The sequence below is a fragment of the Triturus cristatus genome, chromosome 7, assembly GCF_964204655.1.
Source record: "Triturus cristatus chromosome 7, aTriCri1.1, whole genome shotgun sequence".
NCBI lineage: Eukaryota > Metazoa > Chordata > Amphibia > Caudata > Salamandridae > Triturus > Triturus cristatus.
This window is the reverse complement of record NC_140590.1, coordinates 1,398,143,128-1,398,162,154: the sequence shown is the minus strand read 5'-3', so window position 1 is coordinate 1,398,162,154 and position 19,027 is coordinate 1,398,143,128. Positions and strand designations below refer to the sequence as shown.

Here is a 19,027-nt window from a genome sequence, read left to right as displayed (position 1 = left end):
TACAGGGTGTCATGCTTCAAACTCGTTTTTAAAGACAGTTATCATAATTCCTCCAACTTGTTTATGTCCCTACTGAGACTTATAATGCACTCGTTATTAATTATAAATGACATTCTCATTCCCTAGAATCCAAAAATTAGCAAAATTTAACATGATCATTTTGCAAGATAAAGCCCTCCAGTGGGCCCATACTTCTCTCTGTTTTTACCATAAGTATTTGCTTTCTCTGTTTTATATTATTACACTAAAACCCTCCGGTGGGCCTATCATTCATTAAGGGAAGTTTATGTAAGTTATGTTATTTCCTCGTATTTCTCATGACCACCTCATATCAATAATCTTACCATCATGTACTTACAGGAGTGTTTCTACAAAAAGGTTTTTTTCTTAAAAAAGGGGTTGTAATATATACATATAAGGGAGACAAATTATTACAGCTCTGCTAAACAATTCTCATTAATTTCATCATGGAACATATCTTCCAAGCAAGTCATAGGTGATAATGGAGTTCCTCGTCCTGGTTCAGACCATCCGGCATAAGTGTTCTAAAGTTCAAAATGTGCAGTGATTCCTTCTGTCTTAAGATCTTTTCACGATCCCCACCTCTTGGGTGCAACCCTACTGTTTCCAAAGCATAAAATTTTAACTTTTTCCAGTCTCCACCATGTTCCCTCTCCATATGCTTGGCTACAGCATTACTTCTGTCTGAATTGATAGTGGCTCGCACATGCTCCAAGATGCGTTTTTTCAATTCGCATTTCGTGCTACCAATGTATTTCATCGCGCAAGGGCATTCTATTACATATATTGTGAATTGACTCTTGCAATTGATTAATTGTTGGATCTTCCACATCCGTTTGTTTGTCATTATCACCTCTTTTTTGTTTTGCGCAATTAAACAGACTTTACAATTGGTACACTTAAAGAACCCTTTTGGTTTAAGCCATGTATCTGATTTCTTTTGGTCCTGGAAATGGCTGTGCACCAATTGGTCCCGTAGGTTTTTTGCTCGTCTGTAGGTGATATTCGGGTGGTCCCCCACTATTTCAGATACTGTGGGATCCATACGTAATACGTGCCAGTTCTTGCGCAATATTTTCATCAGTTGTTGATTTTCAGTGCTGTATGTTGTTATGAGCCTGATTTTATTGTCTTTCCTATCTGGATTTTGTTTTTCTTTTATCAGATCAGTTCTTCTCACCATACTTGTGCGTTGCACTGCCTCTTGAATGATTTTCGAGTTGTATTTTCTTTTCTTGAATCTTTGTATTGCTTTGCCCCGGTGTTGTATCCATTCCTCTTCCTGTGAGCATATTCTTTTAATTCTGAGAAATTCTCCATACGGAATATTTTTAATCAGACTTGTTTGATGAAAGCTTTCTGCATGTAGTACGGCATTTGTCGCCGTGTCCTATATATATTTATATACTCGTAAAAAACCAATGAAATTCCACCGTTATAGTTAGTTCAGATAACTATAACTCGCACGACCGCCACTCTATCACAAGGATGATGTCATCAGTGATGTCAAGAGTGATGCCACTGACCATGTCATGAGTGATGTAATATGTGACGTCATGAGCAGAGGATTGCGGGCGCGTGAGTTATAGTTATCTGAACTAACTATAACGGTGGAATTTCATTGTTTTTTTACGAGTGAAATATCCACCTAACTATAACATGTGTGAAACCTATGGTTTTTTTAAGTGAATTTGCAAGGTTTTTTAAATGCTAATTCCTAACTATAACGTGTGTGAAATCTATGGTTTTTTCAGTGAATATATATATATATATATATATTTTTATGCATACATATAGTCCAGTTTATACAGTTTACATTTTAAGTAAATGTATGTATATGCACTGTATGCCACGCTAACAGCAGTGCCTTAAATGGATATGTAGAAGTGCTGCTGGTAGTCTCTATCAAGAGTACCTGTTTGCTTCTGAAAAGTGTACTAAGAAGTACAGATACATGTTCTTTCAAAATTAAAGCAGTACAGGAACTCCCTATTGTATAGTACCTGCCCATTTAAAACACAGTGTAAAGGTGTAGCACGGAAACAATGGGCCAAATTGTATGTAGGGGAAATGTGGCCTACTGCCCCCGTTGAACACTAAAAGAGAGCTATAAATGAAATACATTAACCCTTCAAATCCTGTGTGCCACGGTAGTACCACTGCCCCTGCTTTATTAATGGTAGTTACTGCCCTGAGACCATCCTGTAAAGGCTAATTTAGAAACAGAAGTGATAAAATAGTCCTGGAGTGTGCTGAATTCAGCCTGCCCCTCTGCCACCGGCAGTCGCTCAGTTGCTTGTCTGTATTTTGAAAGAACAGCTTGAATTATAGCCCCTTGAAAGTGCATTTCTGCTGATCGAAATGCACCTATGGTGGCCGTTAGGTTAATATAATTTAATTGTATTAATTAAAAGCCCGATCATACCCACTGTAGATTATACTAACCAGATTAAAACTGCAGACCACGGTAAAAGAAAGGAATTCGTGAAACAGACTAATTGGACTAATAAACGTTTATGGTCATGGCAGGTCAAATAAAAACAATAATGCCTGCAATATATATCAGGAATACCAATATAGTATTCTCAAACCTGGAATTACTAACAAGGCAGGAATCCTTGATACTGAGATGTACGATACCTTGGTATTCTAAAATTGGAAATTACCATTGATGTAGCCAAACAAAAAGTCCCAATGTCGAAATGGAAAGAGAAAGAATTATCTCTATCCAGCCCAACGATTTCGATACTGAAAGGTCTAGCTATAGTCACTATCACCTATCTATCACTCTTATCACAAACTAAATGATGACTCAAAAAACAAACTACTAATGACAGTAACACAGTACAGCATCTATTTGTACCCAAAAAGACTCATTCGAATGGATCATGAATATATTACACAATGATATTTTATTAAAAACAAGAAATTGTATACTTAAAAATGAATTAATATGTAGCCTGCCTCATCAAGTCACAGTTGACTTGATTTCTAATGTTTTTAATAACCTTGGATGTGTATATGCTTTTAGAATTTTGAAATGTTTAGATTGTAACCTATATTGGGAGGCAGACTACTATTGATTCATTTTTAAGTATACAATTTCTTGTTTTTAATAAAATATCATTGTGTAATATATTCATGATCCATTCGAATGAGTCTTTTTGGGTACAAATAGATGCTGTACTGTGTTACTGTCATTTGTAGTTTGTTTTTTGAGTCATCATTTAGTTTGTGATAAGAGTGATAGATAGGTGATAGTGACTATAGCTAGACCTTTCAGTATCGAAATCTTTGGGCTGGATAGAGATAATTCTTTCTCTTTCCATTTCGACATTGGGACTTTTTGTTTGGCTATTTCATTAGTATACCCCGTCCCTAATTAGCATATAGGGGTACCGCCCGTTCTTGTTTACTTTAAATTACCATTGATGACCACAAGTTTTCCAAAATAACTTTTTTTGTCCTACACACGTCACCAGGTTTTGCCTGTGAAATGTCTGGAGGAAAGTTCTAAGCTTGGTAGGACCCAACACCTTGACCTTTCACAATGAAAGCGGGTGGGAAGGTGTTCTACCTAGAAGGAGTTGCACTTGAGGCTGGCTGGCATCCTTTTGATGAAGTAACTTTATAAGTTATGAACATGAAAGGCACTACCTTTAAATTATGTCCAAATAAAGTTGACCTTATTTTATTTAAGTGAAACTCAATAATATCGTCCCAACCTCGTCACACTTAACAGATTAACCCAGACCTGGAATGTACAGCTGAATCTTATATAGGTGTCAACCCATGTCCAGAAACTTATAGACCAGGCTTCTCCAACGAGTAGCTCGCAAGCCACTGATAGCTCCCCAAACACCTGTAATTAGCTCTCCTGTGTGGAGCCCAGCTTACTAAATTGAATGCTTTTGCAATGTGTCTGGCGCAAAATGTAATAACATTTGTAACAAGTCTCCCCAATTCCACATGATTTATCACTCAAATATAAGCTCTAAATATATTTTGGAAATATGACAATGTTCCTCCAAACATCAGCTTATGAGTTCTGAAAATACACATATTTTCATATGAAATATAGACTCTCAATTTTGGTATACTTAATTAATTCAACCAAGCAAATACTTCTAATTTAGTTCACTGGGCTACCCACATGGGAGCTACTTATAGATAGCTGGAGAGTTACTAGTAGTTGACGAGCTACTCATTGGAGAAGATTGCCCTACGTGATGAAGGGTAACACGCGGGTACTTGAATTCTAGAACGTGATGAAGGGGAACACACTGGCACTTGAATTCTAGAATGATGAAGGGGAAAGCGTAGGCACTTGAATTCTTGAACGTGATTAAGGGGAAGCACGGTTACTTGAATTCTATCTAGAACGTGATGAAGGGGAACACGCGGGCACTTGAATTCTAGAATGATGAAGGGGAAGCACGGGTACTTGAATTCTAGAACGTGATGAAGGGGAACGCGCGGATACTTGAATTCTATCTAGAACGTGATGAAGGGGAACACGCGGGCACTTGAATTCTAGAATGATGAAGGGGAAGCACGGGTACTTGAATTCTAGAATGTGATGAAGGGGAACGCGCGGATACTTGAATTCTATCTAGAACGTGATGAAGGGGAACACGCGGGCACTTGAATTCTAGAATGATGAAGGGGAAAGCGTAGGCACTTGAATTCTTGAACGTGATTAAGGGGAAGCACGGTTACTTGAATTCTATCTAGAACGTGATGAAGGGGAACACGCGGGCACTTGAATTCTAGAATGATGAAGGGGAAGCACGGGTACTTGAATTCTAGAATGTGATGAAGGGGAACGCGCAGATACTTGAATTCTATCTAGAACGTGATGAAGGGGAACACGCGGGCACTTAAATTCTAGAATGATGAAGGGGAAGCACGGGTACTTGAATTCTAGAACGTGATGAAGGGGAACGCGCGGATGCTTGAATTCTAGAATGATGGCCATTGGAACTTTACTCACTGATTCCCCCAGAACCACCTACAATGACGATTCAAGACACACCCCATAGGGTCCATTGTATGGACAGAGGATGATGGGGCCAATGTAATTGGTGTATCTACTGTACGGCCCAGAGCACATTCTGGTGACCTGCCTGCCTATTTGGACGCTTCCATCACTGACCATAAAATGGCTATGTGGAAAAAATGTGAATATTCCATTTGGTAATTGCAGTTTATCAAGGGTCGATGTATACAGTAAAAAGAATCGGCTATAATGTATATACATATGCCTTTTCTAGCCATCCCCAATGCTGGCAGATAAAGGGATGGTCAAGCCCAAAGTTTGTCAGGTATGGAAGACGTGCTGCCTCTGTTGTAAAATGGCGGACTATTGAGGTCTGCTGAAAGGAAAAAAGTCATTTCCACTGCTCTGCTTCTAAGGCCAGATGGTAGAAGTAACTCACACCACACGTGAGCGCGGCCCAGCTGCCCCTCCCGCCCTGGCTTCCTGCCCCTTCCCTGCTCGGGGAATTAGGGAAGTACATTAAATGAGTTTGTGTTTTCTGAGCAGGGCCAGACAACATGATATTTCATGGATTAACCGGATTAAATAGTGGTGCGGAGCCTGCTTGATAAACAATGCGCGGCAAACAGGAAAAGATTTGTTTTTTCAGGCGTGTTCTGTGCCTTTTTGATTTAATAACAAGAGGTGATTTTGAGACGGAAACTACATTTTATTTTTAATACGAAAGTGACGCAGGTGAGTGCTTATTTTGATGGAGGATTTAGAGTACCCCCTAAATCTGGAAAACCGTAGTTCTGCCAGGGCACCTCAATATTGGCACAAAGCATCATGAATAAATATCCAAGTGATGGGAGCATAATATAGCTCTGTTAATGCACCTGTAATGTAATGCAGATATATTCATAAAGCGCTTCATACCTTGATGAAGCACCAAAGCACATTAGCAGGTGATAACAAGCTACGCTATAGAAGGGTGTTATTCGTCTCTGCTGTTAGGGGCAGTGCTTAATTTGAGCCAGTGGTTGATGGTGGGGCCGACTGCCACTTTGGGACCTGCACTTATTTTATGTAATCAGATATTCACCGTGAGCAAGTCAGGGAAAAAAAACACAAATTGAAAAGATGGAGGAAGAGAAAGATGAAAAACGGGCACAAAGCAAGAAACCATGAACCTGAAAAAGAAAGATACAGCCGCAGGGAATGTGTGGTAGTGGATGAAAGAGACATAAAGTGACTTCAAGTTTACATAACAAAATTGAGCCTGTCCATCTTATAGGACTACTTTTCCAATTCAGGTGTTGGGTAGAAAACATACAGCACCTCTGAGCCACGGGCGGGCTATCTCCCAAAAGTAAGGGAGTACCTTTGAGGAAAGTGTGATGAAAGGCATCCCTTCCCCCGTTTTGGACTCATGAAGCCTCATTTTGGCTTCTAACATATCTTACAGACATATTATCGAGTGGGTACTGTATTGACATGTATTTTTCTTTTATTTTTTCTAAAATTGAGTGCACTCAATGTTTTTTTTAAAAAAACATTGTTATTTATTTATTCTCATAACAGCAATATACAGTACAGTTAAGCATGAATAGCGCATGGTCTACAGTTAGGGTCCATACCCATACACCATTTATCAAGATATTTAGTGATAGTGACAGTCCGCAACAGCCGGAGGGGGGATGCATCCATACATCACACACATGGTAGTGTTTACCCAACAACAGACAAATTTGAGTTTTTTTCGACAGGAGTGATATCAGGGAGTATTCCCTGGTCTGATGAAAAGCCTTGGGTAGAGCGTGAAACGTAGACCTCAGAAAATTATGAACATAATTCCAAAAGTTTAAAACTTTTCCCCAAATTTTAATCATACCAGATAGAGGCAAGAATACATTTGTTTTCCTACTAAGCCAGGTATTTTTAGTTTTTTCCACTAAATAAACCCCCCCACACTCCTTTTTGTTTCTTCATCCTTTATAGTGTACGATCAAAAGTTCTCCCACGTAACCTGTCGGTCGTAGCACACCCCATTCCGCAGCGGAACGGGAAGAACCCAATGATGCAGCATTCCACCAGGGGGAAGCCTTGGTGGATGAGGGTTATTTAAAGTGGATGAGGGTTATTTAAAGCAATCTGTCTGTTTTCCACCTGACACCTAAAGTGGAAAGGTAAGACGGACGGGCTCAATATGGTTACTGCCTTACGAACAGAAGGTTGAATCATCTGTTTTTTACCTCTACCTCCTCTCTTTCGAGTGTTCAAGATTACGTTCACTTTGTATTCGGCGCACCGATTTTTATTAGCACTGCCAGAGCAGAACTTTGGCACCAGCTCTCATTATTTTACAAAGTAAGCACTGTTTATGGGGGTAGTCCAGTGAAGAGGAGTCACAGATAAGACACTTGAGATTCATGACTGATTGGAAGAATGTTGGTTGTGAGTGTGGCCTATGTGGAAACTGTTTTGATGCCCTCCGTGATGAGAGGAGGATTGTGCTTCTTGTGTCACATACAGCTTGCAGATGCTGTGCCTGCAGTGGAATGAAGTAAAGAGATAGTTGAACATGTGGTCACATTACCTATGCATTTGGGGTTGACCAGCTTCTGATTCTTGGTTGGAAACGCAGAGATTTAATGCTCCTGGATACTGTATACTGAGCAACTGATCATGACATTTTGGAATATTTCATGAGTTTCTGGGGCTCTTTGGTGGACAAATCTGAACAACTGCTTGCACAAGCAATTGCTTGGCCCCAAATTTAGGGGGAGACTGTTGTACTCTTACATGAAGTAGACGCTGTTAGCCATGTAAGATCTTTTAGTACCTTTATTCCAGTTGTACAGCAAGATGGTTCACAGGTACATCAAACAGGTAGTACAGGTAACAGGATAAGGTAATGTAGGTTAGCCCAGTAGTCAGTCCTTGGTAACATGTCACAGCAAACACCTTTGTGGTATCAAACCCCACCAGGAGCAGCCTGCCTGCTGCTCAGCCCACCTGTAACTGTCATCTCTCACCCAGTCAGACTCCCAACGTTCTATGCATCACAGCATTCTCAACATTCTACTCCAAACACACGCTGTGGCTGAACAGCAGGAGAACTGGGAAACTGCAAGATATGAAAATACTATGCGGTATCAAACCCCACCAGGAGCAGCCTGCCTGCTGCTCAGCCCACCTGTAACTGTCATCTCTCACCCAGTCAGACTCCCAACGTTCTATGCATCACAGCATTCTCAACATTCTACTCCAAACACACGCTGTGGCTGAACAGCAGGAGAACTGGGAAACTGCAAGATATGAAAATACTATGCAGGGCATAACATAGACCCTCCCCAAACTCTTGTGGGAAGAAGATAGATCATTCAATTTAAAATGCTGCAGGTAAAAAATATTTTCCACGACTATTTTAGCCAGTGCTTAATTTTTAAAATAATAAGTTCAAGGACCCTCATCAGGAGGCAACTGCCGCTTGAGACATCTATTGCCCCTGCCAGCGCTGCCAATGACGGTTCCAACATAACTACTAACCATCCAACTCCTACAGGTGTGACAATTCAGACTATTCCATGCATGTAATGCTATAAGAATGGCATGGGTGGCAGGTATTAATCATTTTTACTGCATATTGAACGAATAAACACTGTTGCTGTCCTCATCTCTAAATTAGGTATACAGCGTCACCATGTGACAGACTGTGATAAATCCTTGTGCTGACAATTAAGTGCCGATGTCTAGCACCGTAAACTACCGGCTCAAATTAAGCACTGATTTTAGAACTCAGCTCACGCTCATAGCAGCTATTGAAATTCCACTGCAACCATCACATGTAGTGTCCTTTATTGTTCCAGCTTTCAAATTCACACCTTACCCTATTGGTCAACATCATCCCTGACCAGGAGCCCTGCTATTGTACACCTATTACTGACATAGAAAATCGCCCCTATATTGCCAGTGGTTGCTGGTGCTGGGCAATGGAACTCAAATTTGCAGACCAGTGTTTGTTTTTCATCATCAGACTTTGTCCCAGAGCAAGAGAGAAAAAAAGTTGGAAATAAAGGAAAAAAGAAGAAGCGAACGATAGGGAAATATTGACAAAGGATGAAAGTAGCCATTAAAATGAACTTGCAAGATTGAGATAAAGAGACAAGAAGTGTAGGGTGATGGAAGAAACAAGCATAATGTTCAGACAAGACTAACTAGCCGTGGGATTGGGCAACCCCGGCTTTCGACAACCCTGGCATGTGGCAGCCCTGATGTTGGGCTTCAGCCCCTGCACTTTTTTTCCAGCATATGTCTGCACTGCATGCTGTGAGACAGGCATACACCCAAAGCCTGAGAGCGCAGTGTGAAAGGTAAGTGCTCCTCAGTCTTCCGGTACACGGCCAGGATGGCGTGGGTGGCTGCTTTATGCAGAGTAGACTGTATCAAGGCCGCAAGACCTAACACTTCATGCAAAAGACAAGCAGAACTGAAGGGAAGTGAGAAAGCAGCTCGGTGGGGGAGTTTCGTGACACTAAGCGGTACTTTCTTGTTTTCGCAGTGTTCTGTGAGTCTATTTTCATTGTGACAGACCCGCTCCGACTCTCTCTGTCTTGGGGACAATGCCATTGGTGCTAAGGTGTCTCGAGTGCACTCAGGGTCACAGTTGGTACACTCCCAGGTTGTGGACTCTAGCTCTCATTTGATTCCAGACTCACACTTGAAACATCTTTGAGTGGCAGTGTATCAGCAGTGCTTGTCCTGTAGCAATGCTTGATATGGAAATGTGAAAGTCCAAGTCAGTACTACTTGAGTATATGCATTCGCTACTGAAAAGCGCCACCACTTTCCCATTGAAAGTGTTGGACCCCTGCTAAGAAGTGCTTGTCGCTCCGTTTCAAATTAAAGAAGTGCAAATACTCAGTACCTGACAGTTCCGGTGCATTTAAAGCACATATTTATAACTACTCAGCTGCAGTGTCTGTGCTCGCCGAGCGTTTGCTGGTGTGATCCCTCAGCAGGGATTGATATCAGTGGTGGCCTTGCCTGATGGGTGATAACACTTTGTCCAGGCACACAAATTGGGAAGGTCCCTAGGAGGATGGTGGTGCACCAGTGTTGAAAGTGTCAGATGGTTGGATGGTATTTGGCCTTCTGGAGGATACAAGTAGCATCTAGGTACAGAAGCCGTGATGTCTTGTTTGTGTCAGTGAGCACAAGTATGAAGGCGGAATGTTATGAAGGTCCTTGCACTGACAAACAAATTGTGAAGTTCTCTTGAGAATGAAGACTTATCACTGATGAACTGTATGAAGTCCTTACACCCAGGAGTTGCGCATGTATGGAACGTGAGAAGGTATTTGCCCTAGAGGGTGGTATCTGTGCCAATCTGGGGTAGAAGTTCTATGGTGCCATCCTTTGCGTTGAATAGGGCATACACACAGTCCCTGCACTTAGGATGCTGTTGAATTGTTTAGGTACGGAACTTCTAACGGTATATGTTCCTTATTAATACATAGGTACGGAAAGTGTATAGTTCTGCATATGGTGGCAGCAACATCTTTGGACTGCAAAGGAACAAAAGGGGGGCATGAGTTACAGTCAGGGGTTAATATTATGGATGCATATCTCACAAAGCATAAGATTCTGCCACTAGGGTGATAAAATACTGCGGGAGACATGGCATCTGTCATAGGATGTTACCGTTGTTGCATAGAAGCTTGTGAAAGGGTTGGTGGGTGTAACGTTGCTGTTAAGATGGCCGACCATCTTCTTTGAAAAGTGATGAATTCTATTCTCTTTTCCATACAGGGATCGTGGATGCATCACAGACGGATGAGATCCTAGTGAGGGTCACTAAGTCATTAGCTACCATGGTGCGAAATTTGGTGCCGCTGCCCAGCAGTTCCTGAGAGTTGGTGCCGCACTGCCCGCTCCACCCTTGTGCTCATCATGGCAAACCCCGTGGACCTGCTGGCAGAGCTGCAACTCCTGGAGAAGGCTCCTACGCTGGAGCGTTTGCGGGCAGCACGAAAGCGGCGTGCCCAGCAGTTGAAAAAGTGGGCCCAGTACGAGAAGGACTTGCAAAGCAAAAAGCGCAAGCCGGATAAGAAGAAGCCACCCTGCAGCCGTAAGAGGGTGTCCTTCGAACCCAATGTGGCCCTGCTGGAGGCATCACTGCGAAATGATGTGGAGGAAGGTGAGGTTTCAGCTATTTCCAACTATTCTGATGAAAAGGCATACTCGCTTCTTGTTGATGAGGTAACTTGTCACTGTTTTGAGCTCATCTTTGGGTTCCCATTGGAGATGTTGGTGCAATCAGTGATTGGACAGCAAGTAGCTGTACAGATAAGTTAGGATTGGGTGCCCCGTCACTAGCCAAGAGAGTCTTCTGTTGCTGCAACAAAGATTCGGTGAATTCTGATTTGAGGAGCAATGGTATTTTTGAGTGAGCCAAAGATGGCAACAAATTCCCAAATGGAGGGTCCAACCATCATTGTGTTTCAATTGTTCTGCACAACTGTACATCTTTTCTTCTTTCCCCCCTAAAATGTAAATCTATCAAATACAGTGCACAAACTAGGCCATGCACTTGTTTTACTCCGAAGTTACCTTCACCAACCTTTGAAAAGTCATCAGCTGTTTAGAGGAGATGAGTAGCTGGTGGTGTTGTAGGCCAAGGTTGTGGCGCTGTGTACATGTGCTTTTGAGTGATCGCTATGACATCGTTTTGCAGGTTAGGTTTGGTGCTCAGTAGTAGGTGGTGTTTCTTGTCAGGTTTCAGGTGCAACATTTATGCAAGAGTTGGTCAGTTTTGATGATGCAGCAGGTGAGGGTTGATATTCTTTGTGTGTCGGCAAATATCAATAAATAACAATCATATTCATGATCACTGGGGTTTATTTAAAAATCCTGATTTCATAAAATCACAATTCGATGATATAGTACAAAAAACACGTAGGCAGTAACATTCGTGCATTAAAAATACAATAGCGAACCCATAAAATATAATTGCACAATCATTACAACTCTGTGAAACTCGCTGATGAGATTCCCTTCCCTGCCATGTGTTTGAGCTACACAGTCTAATTGCACGAGGATCAAAAAATATAATGTGACTTTGCTTCCTGTCCCTCTAACATTTAGCTTTCACCATCCATGCTTCAATATACAGTTCAATACACAGTAAATAGTTTTAGAATCATGCATTTTACGGGTAGTCACCATCTCTGACCTTTGCAGCTCCCAATTATCTCTCTCAGTTAGAGCTTTAGTTAACATGACTAGCATTTTGATCTTGGTATTGTTTAGGCTGGCAGAAAACCATGAAATGTGCCATTGTCTCTATGGACTGTTACATTAGGTGAACAACCTTTACAACGCAACTATTACAACGCACTACACTTACAACAAAATTTTTACAACGCAACATCCACTACAACGCATTCCATTACATCGCATGACACTACAACGCATGTTTAAAAACTACCTTTACAACGCATTCCATTACATCGCATACTACCTTTACAACGCATACCATTACAACGCAATCCAACACTTACCCTACTGTTGCACCCCCTGGAGTTAGAATAGTAATTTTTACCCCTATACTATCCAATACTTACCTTAAATGCAATGTAATATTATGCGTTGTAATGGTATGCGTTGTAAAGGTAGTATGCGATGTAATGGAATGCGTTGTAAAGGTAGTTTTTAAAAATGCGTTGTAGGGTCATGCTATGTAATGGAATGCGTTGTAGTGGATGTTGCGTTGTAAAAAATGTGTTGTAAGTGCATGCGTTGTAAAAGTGTGCGTTGTAACGACATACATCTGTTACATTATGGCATCACCACTGGCTTTATTCGATTTTGCGACAACAGCATTTTTTACATAATTATGAATTTCCACACTTCCCATAAAATCCACCATCTGCTGCAAACATTTCTAACTCAAACTTTTCAAAATGTACTACAAAAAAAGACCCTACACATGGTGCTGCACGATGCCAGATGATTTTCAAAGGTAACCTTATCACCTACCAGTTGCTGCTGTATTAAGGTGGTAAACGGTAATCAATGACCTGAAACGTTTGCCTATACACTACTAACGTGTTAAAATACCAAAATAGCAAAATAAAGCTGTTTACATAATGTGCTGCACAATACAACATCATTTCATTTTTAGAAGCGTATTACACTCGAAGCTGCTGGTCTGTTGTGTCTTCTGTTGCTGAAAAACTCAAGTGACCCTGTTTATGGGGTTTCATCTTTACCAGCCTTCATGTCTCATTTTACAAATCTTGCTTTGAGTGCTGGTATTTGTACTATTTCCAACCTATATCTTAGGAACAGATTTCTGCATAAAAAGAAAGGATATACACCCAAACAGAATACAAACCCCCTTTATTGCTGTAGTTTCAAAATATGGACTAGCTATACTGCTGGATACAGCCATTTCCTTGGGGTTTGCGACAAGCATTCTCCAGTAGGTCACTTTAGGACCTCATTACAAGTTCAGGGCTAGAACACTTTTGTAGATTGGAATTGAATTCAGAGTTGTGTGATAATTATCACACCCTCAGAGTTTTCCATGATAGATTTTCAAATCTGTCGAAATTTATCGGGAGAAGAGGCCGAGGAAAAAATCAAAGCATGCAGATTTTGGTGTGTTAGAAACTAGTTCTGAGTGTTATTTCTCATTTTCCTGTCGAAAAACTCAAAATAGGAGCTACCTTGCTCTATAGGGAACTAAATAAAAATTAAAATATCACTTAACTGGGCGGTCGGCCGCCACCTCATTTCCGTCCTTTTCCTCCGGTCTCCACCGGCTGCAGAAGGAGCAGGAAGCACCCGGGCTCCGAGACTCCCCATAGCAATGCAGCACTGTGATTGGTCTGAGCACCAAACCATGGTGCTCAGACGGGGACTGGGAGGCGTTTGCATGTTTCTCACCAGGCTGTGTAAAGCAAGCCTGGTGAGGAAGATGCAAAGTGCACAGGACAGTTCGACCAGCACAAGAGGGCCGGCCAAACAGTCATGCGCACTTAAGGAGTGCAAACCACTCCGCTCCCTGTTCTGATCAGGCCCACCCACCCCAAGAGCCACTCACTTCAATAGGAAAAATAAAATGATAATAACGATGCGTTATTATCATTCCATTTTTCATATTGAAGTCAGTGGGGCACCCTCCGCCGCTAGCCTATTAGATATGGTAGCTTGGTCTAAACTTTCCTAGAAGTTAGGAAGATTGATTTCATACAACATGCTCGCACTCAGCCATGGAATTTTCATTGCTTTCACCTAATTAACATAATTAATTGTATCCTCATATATAGTACCTTTCAGTCGGACCATTCTATCACATTAAAATTGGGCTAATGCCTGCATGGTTACAGATTCCCTTATTCTAACAGCAGCAACAAAAAATGCGGGTCAAGGTTTAGATGCACTCTGTTTTTTCAGAAGGTGCTCAGTTGATTCTGAAGGTCAAGAGGTGGACTGACACCTTTTAAGGATGTGGTCCATAAGAGGATTGTTGCACCGAGGGTTCAGGTACATTCCCAGACTAGAGCTGGATACATGGGTTTGGTGGGGAACTGAGGGCAGAAATGTCTTTCCATTCTGCATCTACTCACAATGCTTAATAACAATTGTACAGAAAAAAGGAAGTCCACAGGTGGTACCAGAATCCCAGTGAGTGCTGCTTTGTGGAAATTAGTAAGCCTGGGCAAAGCACTACGCTACGCTCGCGTAGTTTGCGAAGTTCGCGCTACTTCGCACTACGCGAATTGCACGTAGCACAGTGCGAACACGCGTAGCGTAGTGTTGCGTAGTGCTGCGGTCATTTTTTGCTTGCTCGCGGTCCTCAACGTCAAGTTGGCGACCGCGAGCAAGCAAAATGACATCCCGGCGAGACTTTTTCCTTGTTCGCGATCAGCAACATCAAGTTGGCGATCGCGAGCATGGAAAATAAACCTCCCGGCGAGATTCCCCACGCGAGGAGGTCAGGTTTCTCATTGCTAGTGGTCGCGTATGCTTGCGACCGCTCGCGATGAGAAACTACCAGTTCGCGTTGAGAAAGCTGCCGCTCGAGTAAAAATCTACTCGAGCAGCAGAAAACTACAGCTCGCACTGTGCAAGATGCCATTTTCAATGATTGCACAGTGCCGGTTGCTTGTCCGCACTGTGCAATCATTGAAAACGACATCTGGCACAGTGCGAACAAGGTACTACGCAGTTCGCGAAGTGCTACGCGTAGCTCATGTAGTGCGAACTGCACTTTGCGTAGCTTCGCGAAGTGCTACTTCGCGAACTACGCCCAGGGTTAGAAATGAGGCTGCACAATTAGGTGTGGGGCGTACCCTTAGTAGTAGATGTACTTGGCAGTACTCTAGTTCCCAGGACATGGTGCAGCAGTCTCAGAGCTGGTTTTGAAGGGTGGGCTGGACTACTCTGACAAGGATTTTATAGTGCCTGCAGAAGAAGTGTCAAGTAGGGGCTACAGAAGCTTTCTTCAGGTAGTTCTACTCTTTCTGGGGAGTGCCTTCAAAAAGCAGCTAACTCCATACTTAACAATGGCTTTTGAAATCACCTGTCTGTATCGTTGATGCTATGCACATCTGGCTGGTAGTTAATGTTTTACTACTTAAAGCAGTCCTATGTGGTCAGCTTTAATACATTTCAGTATTCCTTATAATAATGGGGAAAGCAACAGTTTCTCCTTTTGGAGAGGCACACAGAGTAGATGACCCCCACCAGCTTTTCCCTGGTTCTTCCCTGCTAAATTGAACCAGCATATTTTTGTGGAGGTGACAGAGATTTGCCCCTGACGGATATTTCCACTTGGCCCGTCAGATTCAACAATTGCCTTGCGACCCACTTAAGGGTGGCAGACACGCTGTCCTGAGGTGCTAAATTCTATCAAGCACTGCAGGATTCTCCAAGTGGTTTTCATTCATTCATCAGAGCAGTGATCTATCTGGTCATCGGTGTGATATTAAGTGAGGCTTGGCATTGTTGTGTGATGTTATTGAGAGTCTATTCCTCCTTTTGTAGCTCAGGTTTTCGAGTCATGGGGGGAATTAGTTGGATCTCTTGTGACATGGACCATTCTCTCATGGTTTTTTGAAAAATAATTTAGAACTTCAGTTTTTAACTCTTACTTGTCTGAGAAGGGGGTCTGAAGTGGGTAAAACATTCTCATTAGGATCCTCCATAAGAACAATTAATATGATGTAAATCATCTGAAAAACTAGCATTAGATCTCGAATCCCACAATTTCCGATTTCTATTTTTTTGCGAGAATGTCTCCCGTTAGCTTCTTGATAACATTTTGAGATAGGCAATAATCATTTGAGCACTTGAAAAATAGGACCAGTCTACTAAAGTCTGGTGTCATGTAAGACTTTAGTTAATGTTGTCAAACTACATTTTCTTAAGTGCTTATTTTTTAATTCCACAAAGTTGTGACTTGTGGTTTGAGATGGCATTAAGCCAGCTCTTGTTTGATTGGCGGGTGTTTAAGCATGTCTAATGTCCAACCTGTTGTCTGCATTTGATACTATTGATCAGGGACCCACAATATAGATTTGGGACACTGTGCTATGATAGGTGCTATGATGGATGAAGATGGGTGTATATCGCCTTTTACTGAAAGGGCACAGGTGTGCGGGTGACCTTGTCACTTGTTAAACCTGCCCTTAATGTCTTCTCCAAGAGATTGGAGAAAACTTTCTCAGCAGCGAATGCCTACCAATGGTATCTGCTTGGGTGAAGCAGAACTGCAGAGAAGTGGATGCAGATAATACAGGATTATTATCTTGGGTTTGGTTGAAATATTAAGCAAGTAGTAGAGACTGGTTGAACCCGTTGGTGACATGCAGAAGATGCCTGATCTGTGGTTGGAAATGCGCAGGCTCCGAGTACATTTTGAAGCAGCCTTGACAGGTGAGCACAGACTTGGTCTAAAGTCCAGTGTTCTTTTACCTTGGAGTGTACGATGGACTCCACCGTTTTCTCCATGGCCTTGACTAACCATTGATCTTGTAGACTCCTTACAATTGTTGGCATGATGGAAGAACATTTTCTGAAAACATAGCCTATGAAGAAGCCACCAGCCTGTTCAGAAAGTAACTACTCAAACGTTTCAGTGTCATCGAAACATATCGACTTCACAGTGTTGCAGATCCCGTAGTGAACCACAGAACCCCGATCCTGACAACACTCACTTGAAGTAGCAGTATTGGATGATGCTAGCCATTTGAAGAGTTTTCTGGATACAGCTCAGGACTCATCTGAGGTAGGGTCCGCAGAGTCCACAGTGACAAGGGAGTCTCACATAGTGGAGGACTGGGATTGATCCCCTTACCACTGGGAACCATCTCCTACCCTGCCAGAAGTCGGACACTGTGTTCACGCTGGGTTTTTCAACCCCCTCCTCTTCCCTCCTTCATTCTTCTAAGTGTGCCTGTGACCAAAGCACTCCCCTCCCGTTGTTGGGGAGGGATCCAGCATCTATGCCCTGGAGTCTTGGCGACCCCGCTGAGAGAGTCCACCGCAACAAGGGAATCACACAAAATGGAAGACTGGGAATGTGCCCTTTACTGCTGGGAGCTGTCTCCCACCCAGCCAGACATCAGACACAATTATTTCCTCCTCGCCTCTCTGTGTCTCCTACCCCATCCCCCACCTCTTCCCTCCTTCATTCTTTGCTTGCCTCCCATATTCCTTTCCTCTCTCCCTTTAATCACTCTCCCCCTACCTGCTTTGTTTATCCTTGTGCCTATTCTCCACTTAATCCCCGTCCCTGTCGCCCTTTTACATTACTCCCCACCCTTCTACACACCATGAACCAACGGATGTAACTTGTAATTGATGTACCTTCTGTAACAATGTGTAACTTGTAACCTATGTAACTCTCCTCATGTAAAGCGCTCTGATACCTCCGGGTCTAGCCAGCGCTATATAAAACTCAAGTAAATAAAAATAATAAAGAAATAAGGGTCGTTTTTTTAACCCTCAAAGGGTCGCTCTTGTTTCTTTAAAAAAAACGGTATTACTTTGGCTAAGGCTTTTTAATGGTGATTGGTTTCTCTCTAACTTTAGTGTTCCAGGCTAGATCCCTAGAGTTCCTGCTTCAATGTAGACTGCAGATGAGCTTGAATATTCAACCTTTTATGGAATCCACACAGTACCAACTGTTCATACAAGGACATGGACATTTTTGGGGGCCCTGATACAAACTTATTTTGGGGACCCCTGTTTGGAACAGCTTTAAATTCATGATCCAGTTTCTGCTTTTTCATGCCCTCTTTAGCCAGGTCAATGACAGTGCACAGGCACACTGGTCTACATTTTAAATGTGTTCACATCTAAATATTCATGACGTGTATTTCCAATATTGTAACACTGCAGCAGCTCATTAATATTACTGCAAATAATCTCTGTGACTCCCCCTGCCATTTCTCTTATGTGAGGTCCTCTATTGATGTATAAGAAACTTTTTTTTATGGGTGTTGCATGAAACATAAACACAACTTTTCTCTGCAAAATGTCTTTAATAGACTCTCACACATCACCCATATTAGAAATAAATGAAAGGAAAACGGTATTTAAAACTGTCTTTTAAAGAATTTTTCAAGACTATCAGGGCAAGGCTCTGCAGGGCAGAGCTTGGTCTGTCAGGGGCCCCCTGAAAGTTTGGGGCCCCGGGCCAGAGCCCACTTTGCCCATGCCTTAAAGTGGCTCTGTGTTCACACTCATTAAACATTGGAGATGTGTTTCATATGTGAGTTCTTTAAATATAATCCAGTCTTTAGTAATACATCGTATAAGCGGAAAGAACGCTGTCCAGTCTGGTTTCACCAAGTCCTTTCTGTCGAAAGGAGGATATCTCACCACCATCCTTCTAAACTTAGGAGTTTCTATATTTCACCACATATGTCCATGTTGATGTCCTCTCCTTGCAGTGGCGGCTCGCTCACGGAGAGCTGCGGGCGGTGGAGTGAGGCGGGGGAGGGGCAGGCT

The 19,027-nt window shown here is 42.3% G+C and overlaps 1 protein-coding gene across 3 annotated transcripts in view; it reads left to right on the top strand.

Moving 5' to 3' along the window:
- PPP1R16B (protein phosphatase 1 regulatory subunit 16B) overlaps positions 1-19,027 on the top strand; it is a 422,185-nt gene that overhangs the window by 56,178 nt on the left and 346,980 nt on the right. For all 3 annotated transcript variants that reach the window (XM_085619118.1, XM_085619117.1, XM_085619119.1), the window contains exon 2: positions 10,814-11,201. In XM_085619118.1, the coding sequence (XP_085475244.1) occupies positions 10,955-11,201 (247 nt within the window). In that variant the 5' untranslated portion in view covers positions 10,814-10,954. The remainder of the gene's footprint in view (positions 1-10,813; positions 11,202-19,027) is intronic.